This window comes from Heptranchias perlo, chromosome 35 (genome assembly GCF_035084215.1).
Source record: "Heptranchias perlo isolate sHepPer1 chromosome 35, sHepPer1.hap1, whole genome shotgun sequence".
NCBI lineage: Eukaryota > Metazoa > Chordata > Chondrichthyes > Hexanchiformes > Hexanchidae > Heptranchias > Heptranchias perlo.
Window position 1 is genome coordinate 22263747 of NC_090359.1, and position 16583 is coordinate 22280329.

General features: G+C 56.8%; 1 protein-coding gene across 1 annotated transcript in view; it reads left to right on the forward strand.

Annotated features, from left to right (window-relative positions):
• The window catches only part of LOC137302307 (fibroblast growth factor 11-like), an 87969-nt gene extending 71942 nt beyond the window's left edge, over positions 1–16027 (forward strand). The window contains exons 2-5 of the mRNA XM_067971947.1: positions 4519–4629; positions 9154–9257; positions 14924–15122; positions 15894–16027. Of these exons, the coding sequence (XP_067828048.1) occupies positions 4519–4629; positions 9154–9257; positions 14924–15122; positions 15894–16027 (548 nt within the window). The remainder of the gene's footprint in view (positions 1–4518; positions 4630–9153; positions 9258–14923; positions 15123–15893) is intronic.
• The last annotated feature ends 556 nt before the right edge of the window (positions 16028–16583 follow it).

Sequence of the window (16583 nt, forward strand, 5' to 3'; positions counted from 1 at the left end):
ACGGGCTCGATGGGCCCAATGGCCTCCTTCTGTGCTGTAACCATTCTATCACTCACTCTGCTAGTGCCTTCCACAACCTCACAACACTTTGTGTGAAACAAACCTCCTGCTCTTCGCCCCAAATCCCTCGGGGTTTATCTTGTACCCGTGTCCTCTCATTCCAGACCCCCTCAACCACCGGAAGCAGTCTCTGTCGACCCTCTCCCATCCCTTCATCATTTGAAACACCTCTATCAAAATCGCCCCCCATGATGAAAACCAGCGCTAAATTTTCTGGTCTTTCTTCCTGGCCGCGAGCATATTATGGCCAGGGACACGTTCTATCTGAAGACCCTTCGGGGAGGGCTGATAAGGAACGATCCCTTAGCCTGACTGCGCACCCTGATTTCCTTGGGATCCATGGCTGACGTCAGGGGAAAGAAGGCAGTTTTTAGCAATGTACGAATATCACTCTCCCAATATCCAAACTACACCACTGCCAAATGTAAAAGCACCTTCTGCCTGGATTGGATTTGGGCCCGGGTTCCAGAGAGGATGGAGCACAGGGCTGGATTTGGGCCCAGATCCCAGAGGTGAGTGGATCCAGGGCTGGATTTTACAGGCGGCAAACTGCAATGGAGATTCAAGTCCCACGACTGAGGGAGTGCTGCACTGTCGGAGGGTGCCGTCTTTATGGATGAGACATGAAACCGAGATCCCGTCTGCCCTCTCGGTTGGAGGTAAAACCATCTCCCCTGTGCCCTCTCGTTGAAAGAGCTCTCCCCTCAGCCCCTTTCCCTCACACCCTCTTAATTGTCCCTCACCTCCCTTTTAAAAGCTCTTTTGGATTCTCTTTCCCCCACTGCGTCAAATAATTTCTCCTGACCTCTCCCTGCCTTCTGTTGGCGATTGATGTTGTCTAGTTACCGACCAGTGAGAATAGCTTTTTCCCCGATTCACTTTCTCAAAACCCCACGTCACGTTGAAGCCCCTCCATCAGATCTCCTAACCTCTCCGCTCTAATGAAAAGAGCCCCAGTTTCTCCAGCCTCTCCGCTCAAGCCCCATCGTCCCTCCCAACCCGATACCAGACCACCTGCGGAGAGGGGAGGCTTGGCATTTGGGCAGGAACCTCGGCGCTGAGGAGAACAACCCCACCGCCTGGCGCTGCCCCTCCTGAGACAACGAGCTGGCTCGATACAACATGGAAGAAAGATTGTGGTAAAATACTTAACTGTAGCCATCAGCTCCTTTTGGAAGAGCTGAGGGCTAACGCTGTACTTAATATTGCACCATCCATTGGCCTGATGTACTGCGCTGTCAGGGATCACCATGAATCAGCTCGCTGTCCCAGTAAAAGCTTTTGGATCCACCTGAAGTCACTTTTACTGATTTGGCACACAAAATGCACAGCTGGTCTGATTAATAAGAAACACAGCGTCATTTCTTCAGCCCTTCACTTCCTCCCCCAGGGCCCTCACACATCAGGTCGCAAAGAGAAAAGAAAGGACCTTGCATTTATATAGCGACCTCCGGACGTCCCAAAGCGCCTCACGGCCAACGAGGTACTTTTTTTTTTGAAGTGTAGTCGCTGTTGTAACGTAGGGAAACGCGGCAGCCGATTTGCGCACAGCAAGATCCCGCAAACAGCGATGTGTTAATGACCCAGATCATCTGTTTTTTTTTTGGTGATGTTGGTTGAGGGATAAATATTGGCCCCCGGGGGAGAATTCCCCCGCTTCCTTTTTCGAATAGTTCCACGGGATCTTTTTCCCTCCGCCTGAAAGGGCAGACGGGGCCCTCGGTTTAACGTCTCACCCGAAAGCCGGCGCCTCCGACAGTGCAGCACTGACGCTGGGAGTGTCGGCCTGGATTACGTGCTCTGGAGTGGGACTTGAACCCACGACATTCTGACCCCAAGGCGAGGGGCTGACACCTTCGGGCAGTGAAGACTGGACTGCCGATCCTCTGCCGGTTGCACTTTATACAGGATGTGGAGTGACTACAATACAATTCCTCCTTCCCAACCCCCATCCCCTTCCCACTTTCCTTCCCTTCCTGCCCCCTTTCTCCTTGAGATTGCTATCTCTAACTGGGGTGTAAATCCACAAATGCTGGGCGCCCTCCTGTACCTTGCCTAAGGGTGTGGCTGTTATTCTCGTGTGAGCCTAGACAGCAAGTGTAGGCCGGGCATTCGACTACGTGGGGCAGCACGGTCAAGCCTAATCCTGTCCATGCGTTCATTGGCAGGGGTCACCGGATGACGGTCAGGAATCCTGTGTGTGAAGGCAGCATTGGGAGGGAGTGAGGGGGCAGCAATTCTTTGCTGGCAAGGCCGGCATTTATTGCCCATCCCTAGTTGCCCTGAGAAGGTGGTGGAGGGCCTTCTCCTTATACCTCCGCAGTCCAAGTGGCGATGATGCCCCCACAGTGGTGTTAGGTAGGGAGTTCCAGGATACTGACACTGGGATGAGAAGTTATGTTAAACTTGTATCGAACGTTGGTTAGACCACACTTGGAGTACCGTGCGCAGTTCTGCTCTCCATGCTACAAAAAGGATACAGAGGCACTGGAGAAGGTACAAAAAAAGATTTACAAGGATGATCCCAGAACTGAGAGGTTATAACTAATCAGGAAAGACCGAACAGGATGAGGCTCTTTTCTCTAGAAAAGAGAAGACTGAGGGGTGACCTGATCGAGGTCTTTAAGATTATGAAGGGTTTGATAGGGTAGACGTAGAGAAGATGTTTCCACTTGTGGGGGAGACCAGAACTAGGGGGCCATAAATGTAAGATCGTCACTAATAAATCCAATGGGGAATTCAGGAGAAACTTCTTTACCCAGAGAGTGGTGAGAATGTGGAACTCGCTCCCACAAGGAATGGTTGAGGTGAATAGCATTTAAGGGGAAGCTGGATAAACACATGAGGGAGAAAGGAATAGAAGGATATGCTGATAGGGTGAGATGAAGTAGGGAGGGAAGAGGCTCGTGTGGAGCATAAACGCCGGCATAGACCTGTTGGGCCGAATGGCCTGTTTCCGTGCTGTAAATTCTATGTAATTCGATGTAATGATGAAGGAATGAACTCCATGATTTGGTGTTCCCACGAGGTTGCTGCCCTTGTCCTTCTAGGTTGTGGAGGTCACAGGGGAGGGAGGTGCTTTCGGAGTAACCCTGGCGAGTTGCTGCGGCGCATCCTGTAGATCGGACGCACTGCGGCCACGGTGGTGGGGAGAGTGGATACTGAGTCCAGGGGCAGGGGCACAGATCAAGTGACCTGCTCTGCCTTGGATCGTGTTGTCGAGCTTGTTAAGCATCGTTCCAACTGCACCCATCCAGGTGAGTGTTCCATTCACGATCCTGGCTTGAGCCTTGCGGAAGGTGGAGAGGCTCTGAGGGGGTCAGGGGGTCAGGAGATGAGCAGAGTACCCAGCCTCTGCCCTGGTGTCGATATGATTGGTCCAGTCGAGCTTCTGGTTAATGGCGATCTTCAAGGTGTTGATGGTGGTGCTGTTGATGGCCAAGGGGAGATGGCTGGGCTTTCTCTAGTTGGAGATGGTCATTGCCTGGCACTCTACATGGCATGAATGTTATAAAAACATAAGAAATAGGAGCAGGAGTAGGCCATACGGCCCCTCAAGCCTCCTCCGCCATTCAATAAGATCATGGCTGATCTTCGACCTCAACTCCACTTTCCCTTGATTCGTTTTGAGTCCAGAAATCTATCGATCTCAGTCTTGAATACGACTGAGCATCCACAGCCCTCTGGGGTAGAGAATTCCAAAGATTCACAACCCCCTGAGTGAAGAAATCCCCCCTCATCTCAGTCCTAAATGGCCGACCCCTTATCCCGAGACTGTGCCCCCTAGTTCGAGACTCTCCAGCCAGTGTTTACCTACCACTTGTCAGCCTGAGTCTGGATGTTGTCTCGGTCTTGCTGTAGGGGGGGCACGGGCTGATTCATTACCGGAAGAGCAGTGAATGGAGCTGAACACTGTGCAATTATCATTCCTGACCTCATGACGGAGGGAAGGTCACTGATGAAGCAGCTGAAGATGGTTGGGCCTAGGACACTGCCCTGAGGAACTCCTGCAGTGATGTCCTGGGGCTGAGATGATTGGCCTCCAACAACCACGACCATCTTCCGTTGCGTCGGGTACGTCTGGAAACTATAGGCAGGGGGCGGCCTTTGCCTTGCGGGGGCACACGCGGAGATGCCGACTTTCGGATGGGACGTTAAACCGAGGCCCCGTCTGCCCTCTCAGGTGAACGGCCACTGTTCGAAGACAAGCTGGGGGGGGGTTCTCCAATATTTATCCCTCAACCAATAACACTTAAAAAAAAACTATCTGGTCATTATCGCATCGCTGTTTGTGGGATCTTGCTGTGCGCAAATTGGCTGCTGCGTCTCCTACATTACAACAGTGACTACACTTCAAAAAAAGAGTACCTCGTTGGCCATAATGCGCTTTGGGACGTCCTGAGGTGGTGAAAGGCGCTATATAAATGCAAGTTCTTTCTATCTTTCTGTCTCTTGCAGATCCCCAGCTAAAGGGCATCGTCACCCGCCTGTACTGCCAGCTCGGGTACTACCTGCGTCTGACCCCCGGGGGCAGGCTGGATGGCACCGAGGACGAGATGAGCACGTTCGGTAAGTGGCGGCGAACTGCACCGAGCCGGGCGGTGAGGCTCGCCGGGGGGGGGGGTGCGGGGGATGTACGGTGTCCGACTCCCCTCCACGAAGCACCTCGGGCTGTTCCGTGCATTAAAATCTCCCACAGGAAGGCAACTTCTTCTTGTTTCTCCGCATGGTCCAAGGTTCAGTCTGTGTGACGGGACCACCCCACTCTGTGTGACGGGACCACCCCCCCACTCTGTGTGACGGGACCCCCCCACTCTGTGTGACGGGACCACCCCCCCACTCTGTGTGACGGGACCACCCCCCCACTCTGTGTGACGGGACCCCCCCACTCTGTGTGACGGGACCCCCCCCCCACTCTGTGTGACGGGACCACCCCCCCCCTCTGTGTGACGGGACCACCCCCCCACTCTGTGTGACGGGACCACCCCCCCACTCTGTGTGACGGGACCACCCCCCCACTCTGTGTGACGGGACCCCCCCACTCTGTGTGACGGGACCCCCCCACTCTGTGTGACGGGACCACCCCCCCACTCTGTGTGACGGGACCCCCCCACTCTGTGTGACGGGACCCCCCCACTCTGTGTGACGGGACCCCCCCACTCTGTGTGACGGGACCCCCCCACTCTGTGTGACGGGACCACGCCCCCACTCTGTGTGACGGGACCACCCCCCCACTCTGTGTGACGGGACCACCCCCCCACTCTGTGTGACGGGACCACCCCCCCACTCTGTGTGACGGGACCCCCCCACTCTGTGTGACGGGACCACCCCCCCACTCTGTGTGACGGGACCACCCCCCCACTCTGTGTGACGGGACCACCCCCCCACTCTGTGTGACGGGACCACCCCCCCACTCTGTGTGACGGGACCACCCCCCCACTCTGTGTGACGGGACCACCCCCCCACTCTGTGTGACGGGACCACCCCCCCACTCTGTGTGACGGGACCACCCCCCCACTCTGTGTGACGGGACCACCCCCCCACTCTGTGTGACGGGACCACCCCACTCTGTGTGACGGGACCCCCCCCCCCCTCTGTGTGACGGGACCCCCCCCACCTGTGTAAAGGGACCCCCCCCCCGGCCCTGGGTTCCCCCCCCCCACCTTCCCTGAGTTCCCCCTCGATTTCCCCCCTGCCCTCCAATTCCCCCTCGCTCTCGGTTTCCCCTCCCCCCACCCCGGCCCTCGGTTCCCCTCCCCCTCCCCGCTCTTGAGAGGCCTCCTGGTTCTTGGTCCTTGCCACACAGCTGCTCCTGGATCGGGGAGGGACAAACCAGCCAGTGTCCCCTGCTCCTGATCACTATCTGGGGACGGACCCCTGCTGGAAGGAGAGGGAGTGTGTGTCTGGGGGGAGGGGGGAATCACCGAGCATTGGGCTCAGCTGTGATGGTCCCTGAAGTCGAATAGCCCCGCTGGTACTCACAGTTTTAACACACACACACACACACACACACGGTAACGGAGGTCACCCATCACCACGGTTACAGTGCCCAAGGAAGGTCGCCAAAGCCTTAAGCAGAGTAGAGGAGTGAACTGCAACCGAAAACAATTAACACTGTTTATGAGGCGGGGGGGGGGGTGGTGGGAGACTGTCCCTGTTTACAGCAGCCGGCTGGCCCAGGCTCCAAGGTGAAACTGCCCTCTCCCTTTATCTCGCAGCCTCTGCCATTAATCAGCCATTAACGAACCCGAGGCCCTCTCAGGTCTGCAAGAGTCGCCCGTTTTGAGTTTGAAGGTGAGCGATTAGCTCTGTTTCCCAGGCTAGAGTGCGGGACCCTTTTAAACGATCGCCCCTCGGTCGTCCGTTTGGCTCACTGCAAACCGCGGTTTGCAGTGAGCCAAACGGACGACCGAGGGGCGATCGTTTAAAAGGGTCCCGCACTCTAGCCTGGGAGTTACTGGGGTCGGAAAAAAAATAACGTTCCCGGGAGTCTAGACGTCCGCCGACGTCGAAGAACGAAGCCGATAAGATTTTGAGGAGCGTTGTAACCGGAGAAGCAGGAGTGGGGCTCGAGCCTGCGGCCTTGCGACTGGGAGGCCAGGATGTGCTGTTGGGAAAACGCCCGGGAGCTGACTCACGTGCGGGTCCAGCAGGTCCCGGTGGGGAGGCTCGATGGGACGCTGATCTTTTCTTCCACGTTGCTGACCGACATTGGAACCCGGTCCCCCCTACACCTCCAATTTAAAATTCTCATCCTCGTGTTCGAATCCCTCCATGGCCTCGCACCCCCTCCCCCCACTTCCCTATCTCCGTAACCTCCTCCAGTCCTACAGTCCTCGGCCTCCTCCCGATATCCCCACCATCACAGAAGCCAGTCTTCGGCCAATTCGATTCACTCCACGTGATATCAAGAAACGGCTGAGTGCACTGGATACAGCAAAGGCTATGGGCCCCGACAACATCCCAGCTGTAGTGTTGAAGACTTGTGCTCCAGAACTAGCTGCGCCTCTAGCCAAACTGTTCCAGTACAGCTACAACACTGGCATCCACCCGACAATGTGGAAAATTGCCCAGGTAAATAATGAAGCAGTCCGAGCCCGCATGCAGCAAGACCTGGACAACATCCAGGCATGGGCTGATAAGTGGCAAGTAACATTCGGGCCAGACAAGTGCGAGGCAATGACCATCTCCAACAAGAGAGCGTCTAACCACCTCCCCTTGACATTCAACGGCATTACCATCGCCGAATCCCCCACCATCAACATCCAGGGGGTCACCATTGACCAGAAACTTAACTGGACCAGCCATATAAATACTGTGGCTACAAGAGCAGGTCAGAGGCTGGGTATTCTGCGGCGAGTGACTCACCTCCTGACTCCCCAAAGCCTTTCCACCATCTACAAGGCACAAGTCAGGAGTGTGATGGAATACTCTCCACTTGCCTGGATGAGTGCAGCTCCAACAACACTCAAGAAGCTCGACACCATCCAGGACAAAGCAGCCCGCTTGATTGGCACCCCATCCACCACCCTAAACATTCACTCCCTTCACCACTGGTGCACTGTGGCTGCAGTGTGTACCATCCACAGGATGCACTGCAGCAACTCGCCAAGGCTTCTTCGACAGCACCTCCCAAACCCGCGACCTCTACCACCTAGAAGGACAAGAGCAGCAGGTACATGGGAACAACATCACCTGCACGTTCCCCTCCAAGTCACACACCATCCCGACTTGGAAATATATCGGCTGTTCCTTCATCGTCGCTGGGTCAAAATCCTGGAACTCCCTTCCTAACAGCACTGTGGGAGAACCTTCACCACACGGACTGCAGCGGTTCAAGAAGGCGGCTCACCACCACCTTCTCAAGGGCAATTAGGGATGGGCAATAAATGCCGGCCTCGCCAGCGACGCCCACATCCCATGAACGAATAAAATAAACCTCTCAGTTCTTCTGACTCTGGCCTCTTGTCTATGCTCTCCTCTCTTCGCCCCACCATTGGCGGCCGTGCCTGCAGCCATCCAGGCCCTAAGCCCTGGAATTCCCTCCCTAAACCTCTCCGCCTCTCTCTCTCCTCCTTCAAGGCCCTCCTTAAAACCCATCTCTTTTGGTCACCCCTCCTAACGTCTCCTTCTTTGGATGGACGTCCATTTTTTTTTTTGTCTGATTTACGCCTCCCTGAAGAGCCTTAGGACGTTTCCCGACATTAAAGACGCGACAAAGACGCAAATCGTCTTGAGATGGAGGGGGTGGAAAATGGGAATAAGATCAGCCAATTTGATGGGCCTCAGCAGTCTGATACTCTCAGGCGCAGGCACAGGGAGACCTTCCCCAGCGAGTTCCAACAGGAGACGGTGCAGAGTGACCGGAACTCGGCACAGTGAAGACGTGGGGAGTTCTCCCCGGTGTCCTGGGCCAACGTTTCTCCCTCCACCAACACCGCCAAAAAAAAAAAAAACCGGATTGACTGATCGTCCGTCATCTGGTCGCTGTTTGTCCAGGCTGACGCTCCCAGTGCCGGTACTGAGGGAGTGCTGCACTGTCGGAGGTGCCGTCTTTCGGATGAGACGTCAAACCGAGGCCCTTGTTTGCCCTCTTAGGTGGATGTAAAAGATCCCACGGCCATTATTCGAAGAAGGGGGGCGGGGGGGGTTCTGCCAGCCAATATTTAACCCTCAACCAACATCACTAAAAACAGATTATCTGGTCATTTATCATATTTGTTTGTGGGATCTTGCTGTGCGCAATTGGCTGCCGTTTTTCCCCACATTACAACGGTGACTACAATTCAAAAAGTACTTCATCAGGCGTAAAGCACTCTGGGACGTCCTGAGGTCATGAAAGGGGCTGTAGAAATTAAAAGATCTTCCTTTTGTGGGACCTTGGTGTGTAAGTGAAATGGTTTTGAATGTCTCTGAAGGATGTGATACAGGCCATTCCTGTCTAATTGATGCTAGTGAGAGTGATAGATTAGACAGCGGGGTAGGTGGAGGTGCGGGTTTTGCGACAGTAGAAGGGAGACCGTCCTGGGGTGGGATATTTCGGAGACCCCCTCCACCCCACCGTCCCTCTCACCTCTTCTTTCTCTTTTCCAGCTCTCTTCAATTTAATCCCCGTCAGTCTGAGAGTCGTAGCGATTCAGGGAGTGAAAACAGGTCTGTACGTTGCCATGAACAGCGATGGATACCTCTACACATCAGTGAGTAACAGCAGGGAACTGGGCGGGCCGTGGGTCACACGCAAGGGGCCTGTCTCCAAACCCCAGCCCAGACCGACGGGATCAGCTCTCACTGACCGCTGGCTGCAAGGCGTCCTCGGTCAAACGGGCTTGGGTGAACCTGGGCCCACGATACCACACTGAGCCCTATTAGCACTTTGGGACGTCCTGAGGTTGTGAAAGGCGCTATATGAATGCAAAACTTTCTTTCTATTACGGCTTTAATTGGGACTGTCACTCAGGGAGGGCACAGGGCGGCTGGGCTGGACACTAGGGTGCGAGCTGACACCGTGCGCTAGGGTGCGAGCTGACACCGTGCACTAGGGTGCGAGCTGACTCCGTACGCTAGGGTGCGAGCTGACACCGTACGCTAGGGTGCGAGCTGACTCCGTACACGAGGGTGCGAGCTGACTCCGTACACTAGGGTGCGAGCTGACTCCGTACGCTAGGGTACGAGCTGACACCGTACACGAGGGTGCGAGCTGACTCCGTACGCTAGGGTGCGAGCTGACTCCGTACTCTAGGCTGCGAGCTGACTCCGTACACTAGGGTGCGAGCTGACACCATACACTAGGGTGCGAGCTGACACCGTACACTAGGGTGCGAGCTGACACCGTACGCTAGGGTGCGAGCTGACTCCGTACACTAGGGTGCGAGCTGATACCGTACACTCGGGTGCGAGCTGACACCGTACACGAGGGTGCGAGCTGACACCGTACACGAGGGTGCGAGCTGACACCGTACACGAGGGTGCGAGCTGACACCGTACACTAGGGTGCGAGCTGACTCCGTACACTAGGGTGCGAGCTGACTCCGTACACTAGGGTGCGAGCTGACTCCGTACACTAGGGTGCGAGCTGACTCCGTACACTAGGGTGCGAGCTGACACCGTACACTAGGGTGCGAGCTGATACCGTACACTCGGGTGCGAGCTCACACCGTACACTAGGGTGCGAGCTGACTCCGTACACTAGGGTGCGAGCTGACACCGTACACTAGGGTGCGAGCTGACTCCGTACGCTAGGGTGCGAGCTGACACCGTACACTAGGGTGCGAGCTGACACCGTACACTAGAGTGCGAGCTGACACCGTACACTAGGGTGCGAGCTGACTCCGTACGCTAGGGTGCGAGCTGACACCATACACTAGGGTGTGAGCTGACACCGTACACTAGGGTGCGAGCTGACACCGTACACTAGAGTGCGAGCTGACACCATACACTAGGGTGCGAGCTGACACCGTACACTAGGGTGCGAGCTGACTCCGTACGCTAGGGTGCGAGCTGACACCGTACACTAGGGTGTGAGCTGACACCGTACACTAGGGTGCGAGCTGACACCGTACACTAGAGTGCGAGCTCACACCGTACACTAGGGTGCGAGCTGACACCGTACACTAGGGTGCGAGCTGACTCCGTACGCTAGGGTGCGAGCTGACACCGTACGCTAGGGTGCGAGCTGACTCCGTACGCTAGGGTGCGAGCTGACTCCGTACGCTAGGGTGCGAGCTGACACCGTACACTAGGGTACGAGCTCACACCGTACACTAGGGTGCGAGCTGACACGTTACACTAGGGTGCGAGCTCACACCGTACACTAGGGTGCGAGCTGACACCGTACACTAGGGTGCGAGCTGACACGTTACACTAGGGTGCGAGCTGACACCCTACACTAGGGTGCGAGCTCACACCGTACACTAGGGTGCGAGCTGACGCCGTACGCTAGGGTGCGAGCTGACGCCGTACGCTAGGGTGCGAGCTGACGCCGTACGCTAGGGTGCGAGCTGACGCCGTACGCTAGGGTGCGAGCTGACGCCGTACGCTAGGGTGCGAGCTGACGCCGTACACTAGGGTGCGAGCTCACACCGTACGCTAGGGTGCGAGCTCACACCGTACACTAGGGTGCGAGCTGACGCCGTACACTAGGGTGCAAGCTGACGCCGTACACTAGGGTGCGAGCTGACACCGTACACTAGTGTGTGCGCAGCATGGCGTCGGAAACACCTCACACTGAGGGGCAAAGAGTTAAGTAGTTTTGGGTTGGGACGTGTCCTCATTCTGTCTCAGTCCGCAGGACACCTTCCTGACTGATGTCTCAGGCTTTCACCTGCCGTTCCCCCAAGTGCAGTCCCCGCTGGGGACCTGGCAGTGCTCAGAAGTGGGTCAGGAACAGACAAAGCTGCGGCTAAATCGTTGAGAGGCCCAGCGTCTCCCTCCCCCAGCCACTGAGTGCGCTGATGGATGCAGGCTCGTTAAAGGGCCGCACCCCTCTCCCACGTCCAACTACGACCCTTGGCTTCTTGCCGAGAGGCCCTTGCGTCACTCGGGCTCAGCTCGGCCGGGGTCAGGAGCAGCGAGCAGCTGTGCAGCGCGGTCACTGGGATCCCCCAGCGTCTCGGTGGGCAGGTGAACACTCCTCACTGCGTCCGCATCAAACACTCGGCTGTTCAGTCATCCCAAAGCCAACAGACAGGTAGAAAAAGCAATCAGAATGTCGGCCTTTATCTCAAGGGGGCTGGAAGACAAAGGGGAGGAAGCTGCATGAAGCAGCGTCTGGAGATACTGCGTTCAGTTCTGGGCACCGCACCCCTGGAAGGAGATATCGGCCTTGGAGGGGGTGCAGTGCAGATTCGCCAGGATGATACCGGGGATTAGAGGGTTAAATTACGAGGACAGGTTGCACAGACTGGGACATAGTCACGCAAAGGGTAGTAGAAATTTGGAACTCTCTCCCCCCCCCCAAGATCATGAAAGGGTTTTGATGGAGTGAATAAGGTGAGAAAGTGTTTCCAGTGGCAGGAGGGTCGGTAAGCAGAGGACACAGATTTAAGCTAATCGGCAAAAGAACCAGAGTGGGGAGATGAGGAGAATTTTTTTTGACGCAGCGAGTTGTTCTGATCTGGAATGCGCTGCCTGAAAGGACGGCGGAAGCAGGTTCAATAGTAACTTTCGAAAGGGGAATTGGATAAATACTTGAAGGGGAAATTTTTGCAGGGCTGTGGGGAAAGAGCCGGGGGGGTAGTGGGACTAATTAGATAGCTCTTTCGAAGAGCTAGCACAGGCACGATGGGCCGAATGGCCTCCTCCTGTGGATGCTGGGGGACAATTGGAACTTTCAAGGCTGAGATCGATAGATTTTTATTCGGTAAGGGATATGGAGCTAAGGTGGGAAAATGGAGTTGAGGTGCAGATTGGCCATGGTTTAATTGAATGGCGGAACAGGCTCGAGGGGCAGAATGGCCTCCTCCTGTTCTTAATGTTCCTAATTCTAGACTCTGTCCTCCTGGGCTGTGTCTGGAGGGAGGACTTTGAGCTGCGTGATAGGAGTGTCCCAGCTTTTAATCTTGGTTAGGTGCATCCCAGAGAGTCTTGGTTGTCATCTATAGTCAGGCCCCTGATATTCCACTAAAACCCACTTTGCCCGTGAGCTGGCCGGGCGCAGTGCGCCTGCGCCCATCCTCATGCAACCATGCCTGGTACAGGCTCACCCACCGGCAAGGCTTTGCGCCAAAAAAAAAAACAGAGCCAGAAATACAGGCCAAGGCCTCAGGCCTGACCATCAGTGGGGCCTTGTGCCTAGAAACGGGGCCAGAAATACAGGCCAAGGCCTCAGGGCTCAGGCCGAACCACCGTTGGGGCCCTGTGCCTAGAAACGAGGCCGGGAATACATGCCAAGACCTCAGGCCTGACCACCAGTGGGGCTTTGTGCCTCGAAATGGGGCGCAGGCCTAGGCCTCAGGCCTAACCACAAGCATCTGGGCCGTTTTGCTGTGGGGTAACAGCAGCCAGAAAACCAATCTGCCAACTCATTCGGGCACCCCCCCCACCATCCCCGCCCGCCATCCCCCCCCCCCCCACACCCATGTGTTGCCACCCTTCCAGCGAACCTTGGGTATAATGAGGGGGCGGGGAAAGACCAAGAAGGTGCCCTCCCACCTCCCCTCCATAACTCCGCTTGGCACTGTGCCCGGTGCAGGTGCAGGTCTGTCCCTGTATAACACTGGGGTACAGTACTGGTGGGTACAGGTCTGTCACTGTATAACACTGGGGTACAGTACTGGTGGGTACAGGTCTGTCCCTGTATAACACTGGGGTACAGTACTGGTGGGTACAGGTCTGTCCCTGTATAACACTGGGGTACAGTACTGGTGGGTACAGGTCTGTCACAGTATAACACTGGGGTACAGTACTGGTGGGTACAGGTCTGTCACTGTATAACACTGGGGTACAGTACTGGTGGGTACAGGTCTGTCACTGTATAACACTGGGGTACAGTACTGGTGGGTACAGGTCTGTCACTGTATAACACTGGGGTACAGTACTGGTGGGTACAGGTCTGTCACAGTATAACACTGGGGTACAGTACTGGTGGGTACAGGTCTGTCACAGTATAACACTGGGGTACAGGTCTGTCACAGTATAACACTGGGGTACAGTACTGGTGGGTACAGGTCTGTCACTGTATAACACTGGGGTACAGTACTGGTGGGTACAGGTCTGTCACTGTATAACACTGGAATCTGTCAGTGTGATGGATAGATACCAAAGCCTATGGCTCCAGGTTGGCGATTGGGCCCACTGGTGCAGGCTGGCGATTGGGCCTGTGGGTGTATTGGCAGGCCTCCAGGTTCGAATAGCCTGCCATCTCTCACTGCCCAGTTTCACAGGTCAAGAATCGTCCTCCACCTCCCTCCCCACCCCACTCTCTCGGGAGGGCAGTTGGGCACATGTACCTAGAAAGGGGGTCAGCACCTTCAGGAGGGGGAGGGAGACCAGTTCGGGGGGGGGGGGGCCGGATGGTGGGGGAACCCCCTTTTCTCACACAGACTGAATCAGCCGCAGCCTCTGACGGACTCTTTTACTGTAAGGTCCCGTCGTCCCACTGGGCACTCAGAGGGTTAAGGGATGGGTAAGAAAATGAGTCTCGGAGGGAAGGAGAGAAAAGCTGAAAGGGAATCAGGCGGAAAAAATGCACCAACGGGACAAAGGGAACACGGGAAAGCGCAGGCGGAGGGATTAATTTTTAAACACACGCAGAGCGCGGATTCTGACCCGACGTCAGACAAAGGAGCTGACCGGGGGGGGGGGGATTCGGGAGTGGGGGGGAGCGAGAGGCCTGTTCCTGACTCCAGGTCAGTCAGGGGGCTCTTCAAATAGACGCAGCGTTCTCCCAGGCAGAGCTGCCTCCTTCCCACCTTGTGTCCCCACCGTGCGGACAGGCCGCTGCAACGGGGCTGGTCTCCAGGACACGGCCTGCTCGCTCGTCTCCTTATTTGGCCATCTTCACCTCCCCTTCTCCCCCCTCCCCGGCTCCTTAATAGATTCCCGTTTGGGGGGGTGGGTGTGATTTTAAACCCCAGGAACGGGGGGAGGGTGTCCGCAGTCAAGACGGGGAGAGGAGGGGGCTGGCTTCACTCCTGTGTCACTCTTGGGCCTACCTGACAGGACGCGTGTCTGATTGGGGGTGGGGGTGGGGGTGGAGGGGTTGGGTTGGGACGGGGGAAGGGGAGACCCCCCCCCCCGCGTCTCTGCCCCTGGGGGGAACGCGCCACAAACACTTCTCATTTCCTACGCAGTTGGCGCCAACGGCCTCCCTGTCGACCGAGCGGCTCGGAGAGCAAACTGAAGCCCGTTTTCTAAACTTCCGCAGGAGCACTTCACCCCCGAGTGTAAGTTCAAGGAGTCGGTGTTTGAGAACTACTACGTGACCTACTCCTCACTCCTGTACCGGCAGCGGGAATCAGGCAGGTCCTGGTACCTCGGCATCAACAAAGGCGGGCAGACCATGAAAGGCAACAGGGTGAAGAAGACCAAGGCGGCAGCACATTTCCTACCCAAACTCATCGAAGGTAACACAAAAAAAAAAAACCAACACCAGGCCTTCAACTTCACGATCCCCCTCCATTCCCCTCGCTAAGACCCCGACAGTCGCTGGGGTCATCTCCCATGGGGTCATCTCCCATAGGCTCCCCATTGGGGTACCCCAACCAAAGGGTCATGCTCGGTGCGTTAGACTCTACCCCACCCCCCCCCGGAGAATGAATGGCCAAGTTTTGGGGGTCTTGCTAAATGGGAGACCACCTCAAACTCGGTTACAGGCAGCCGACAGAGGAAACGTTCATCCCGTCTGTGGATTTGAACTCCCGTCGAATCATAGAACACGGAAGGAGGCCGTTCGGCCCATCGTGCCCATGCCAGCTCTTTGATGGAGCTCTCCAATTAGTCCCACTCTTTCCCCCCCCCCAGCCCCACCCCACCCCCCGCTTCTCTTTCCCCCCCATAGCCCAGAGGGCGAGTACTCAATGGGGGGGGAAACGGGTCTCGGCTGGAGCGCAGAACGGGCGACAGCGAATCAGCAGCTCGCTTTCCACCGCGCCCGTTGATTTGCTGCCGATTCGCCATCGCCCGTTTTTTGCGCGACTGCCCGAGACCAGTTTGATCCTCTTAACCCCCCCCCGCCTCAGTGTTAGCATCACCCCCTCTCCCCACCTCACCTCCCCCACCGGCATGGCGGCTTTGACGATGTCTCCCCGTACTGCGGCCGCGTCAGCGCCGCGCGTGCGCGCGGTCACCTCGCGTCCCCGCCCGATCTCTGACTGGCCCCGTGCCTTCTCTTGCAGTCGCCATGTACCGGGAGCCCTCGCTGCACGAGCTGGCGGAGGAGCCCGCCGACGCCAAGAAGGCGGCGAAGACGCCGGGAGGGGCCGCGGCGATGAACGGTGGGAGGGGCGCGCCCCCGAAGACGGGGACGTAGTCGGAGGAACACGGCGACGACGGCAACAGCGGCGGGGGGGGGGGGGTGGGGGGTGGAAAGCGAGGGCGGGGGAGCCGCCCGGCTGGGGTGACCGGGTGGCCTGGCAATCGCCAGTCGGAGGCCATTCTGCGTGGACTGGCCACTCGGCCCGAAATACGCTGCCAACAAAAAAAACTCAGGCGGAACAAGACAAAAAATACAAAAGTGCCCATCGGTGGACACAAAATGGCACCCGGCCTCCAGGTGGCATTTTACGCCCTTTTTTTGTGCTGTTTCCAACTGTGCCCGTCTGTTGCCAGGAGGGTGGGCAGAGATATCGGGAATAAGACGGGTCACAAACGCGGAGCGATAAGCTTCTGTTTTTGCCCCCCTCCCTCCATCCCCAACACAGACCCCTGTCATGGCCGCTGCCTCGAGACCCCTGACCGATGGGTATTAGGGGCTCCCAGAGACCCTCGCTCCGTCACTGCCGCTTGACTGCCTCGCCCTCGCCGACTGGCGGTGGGTTTCCCGCCGCGTGGGGCGCTCGGCGCCAGCGGCGAGCGAGTCAACGAAC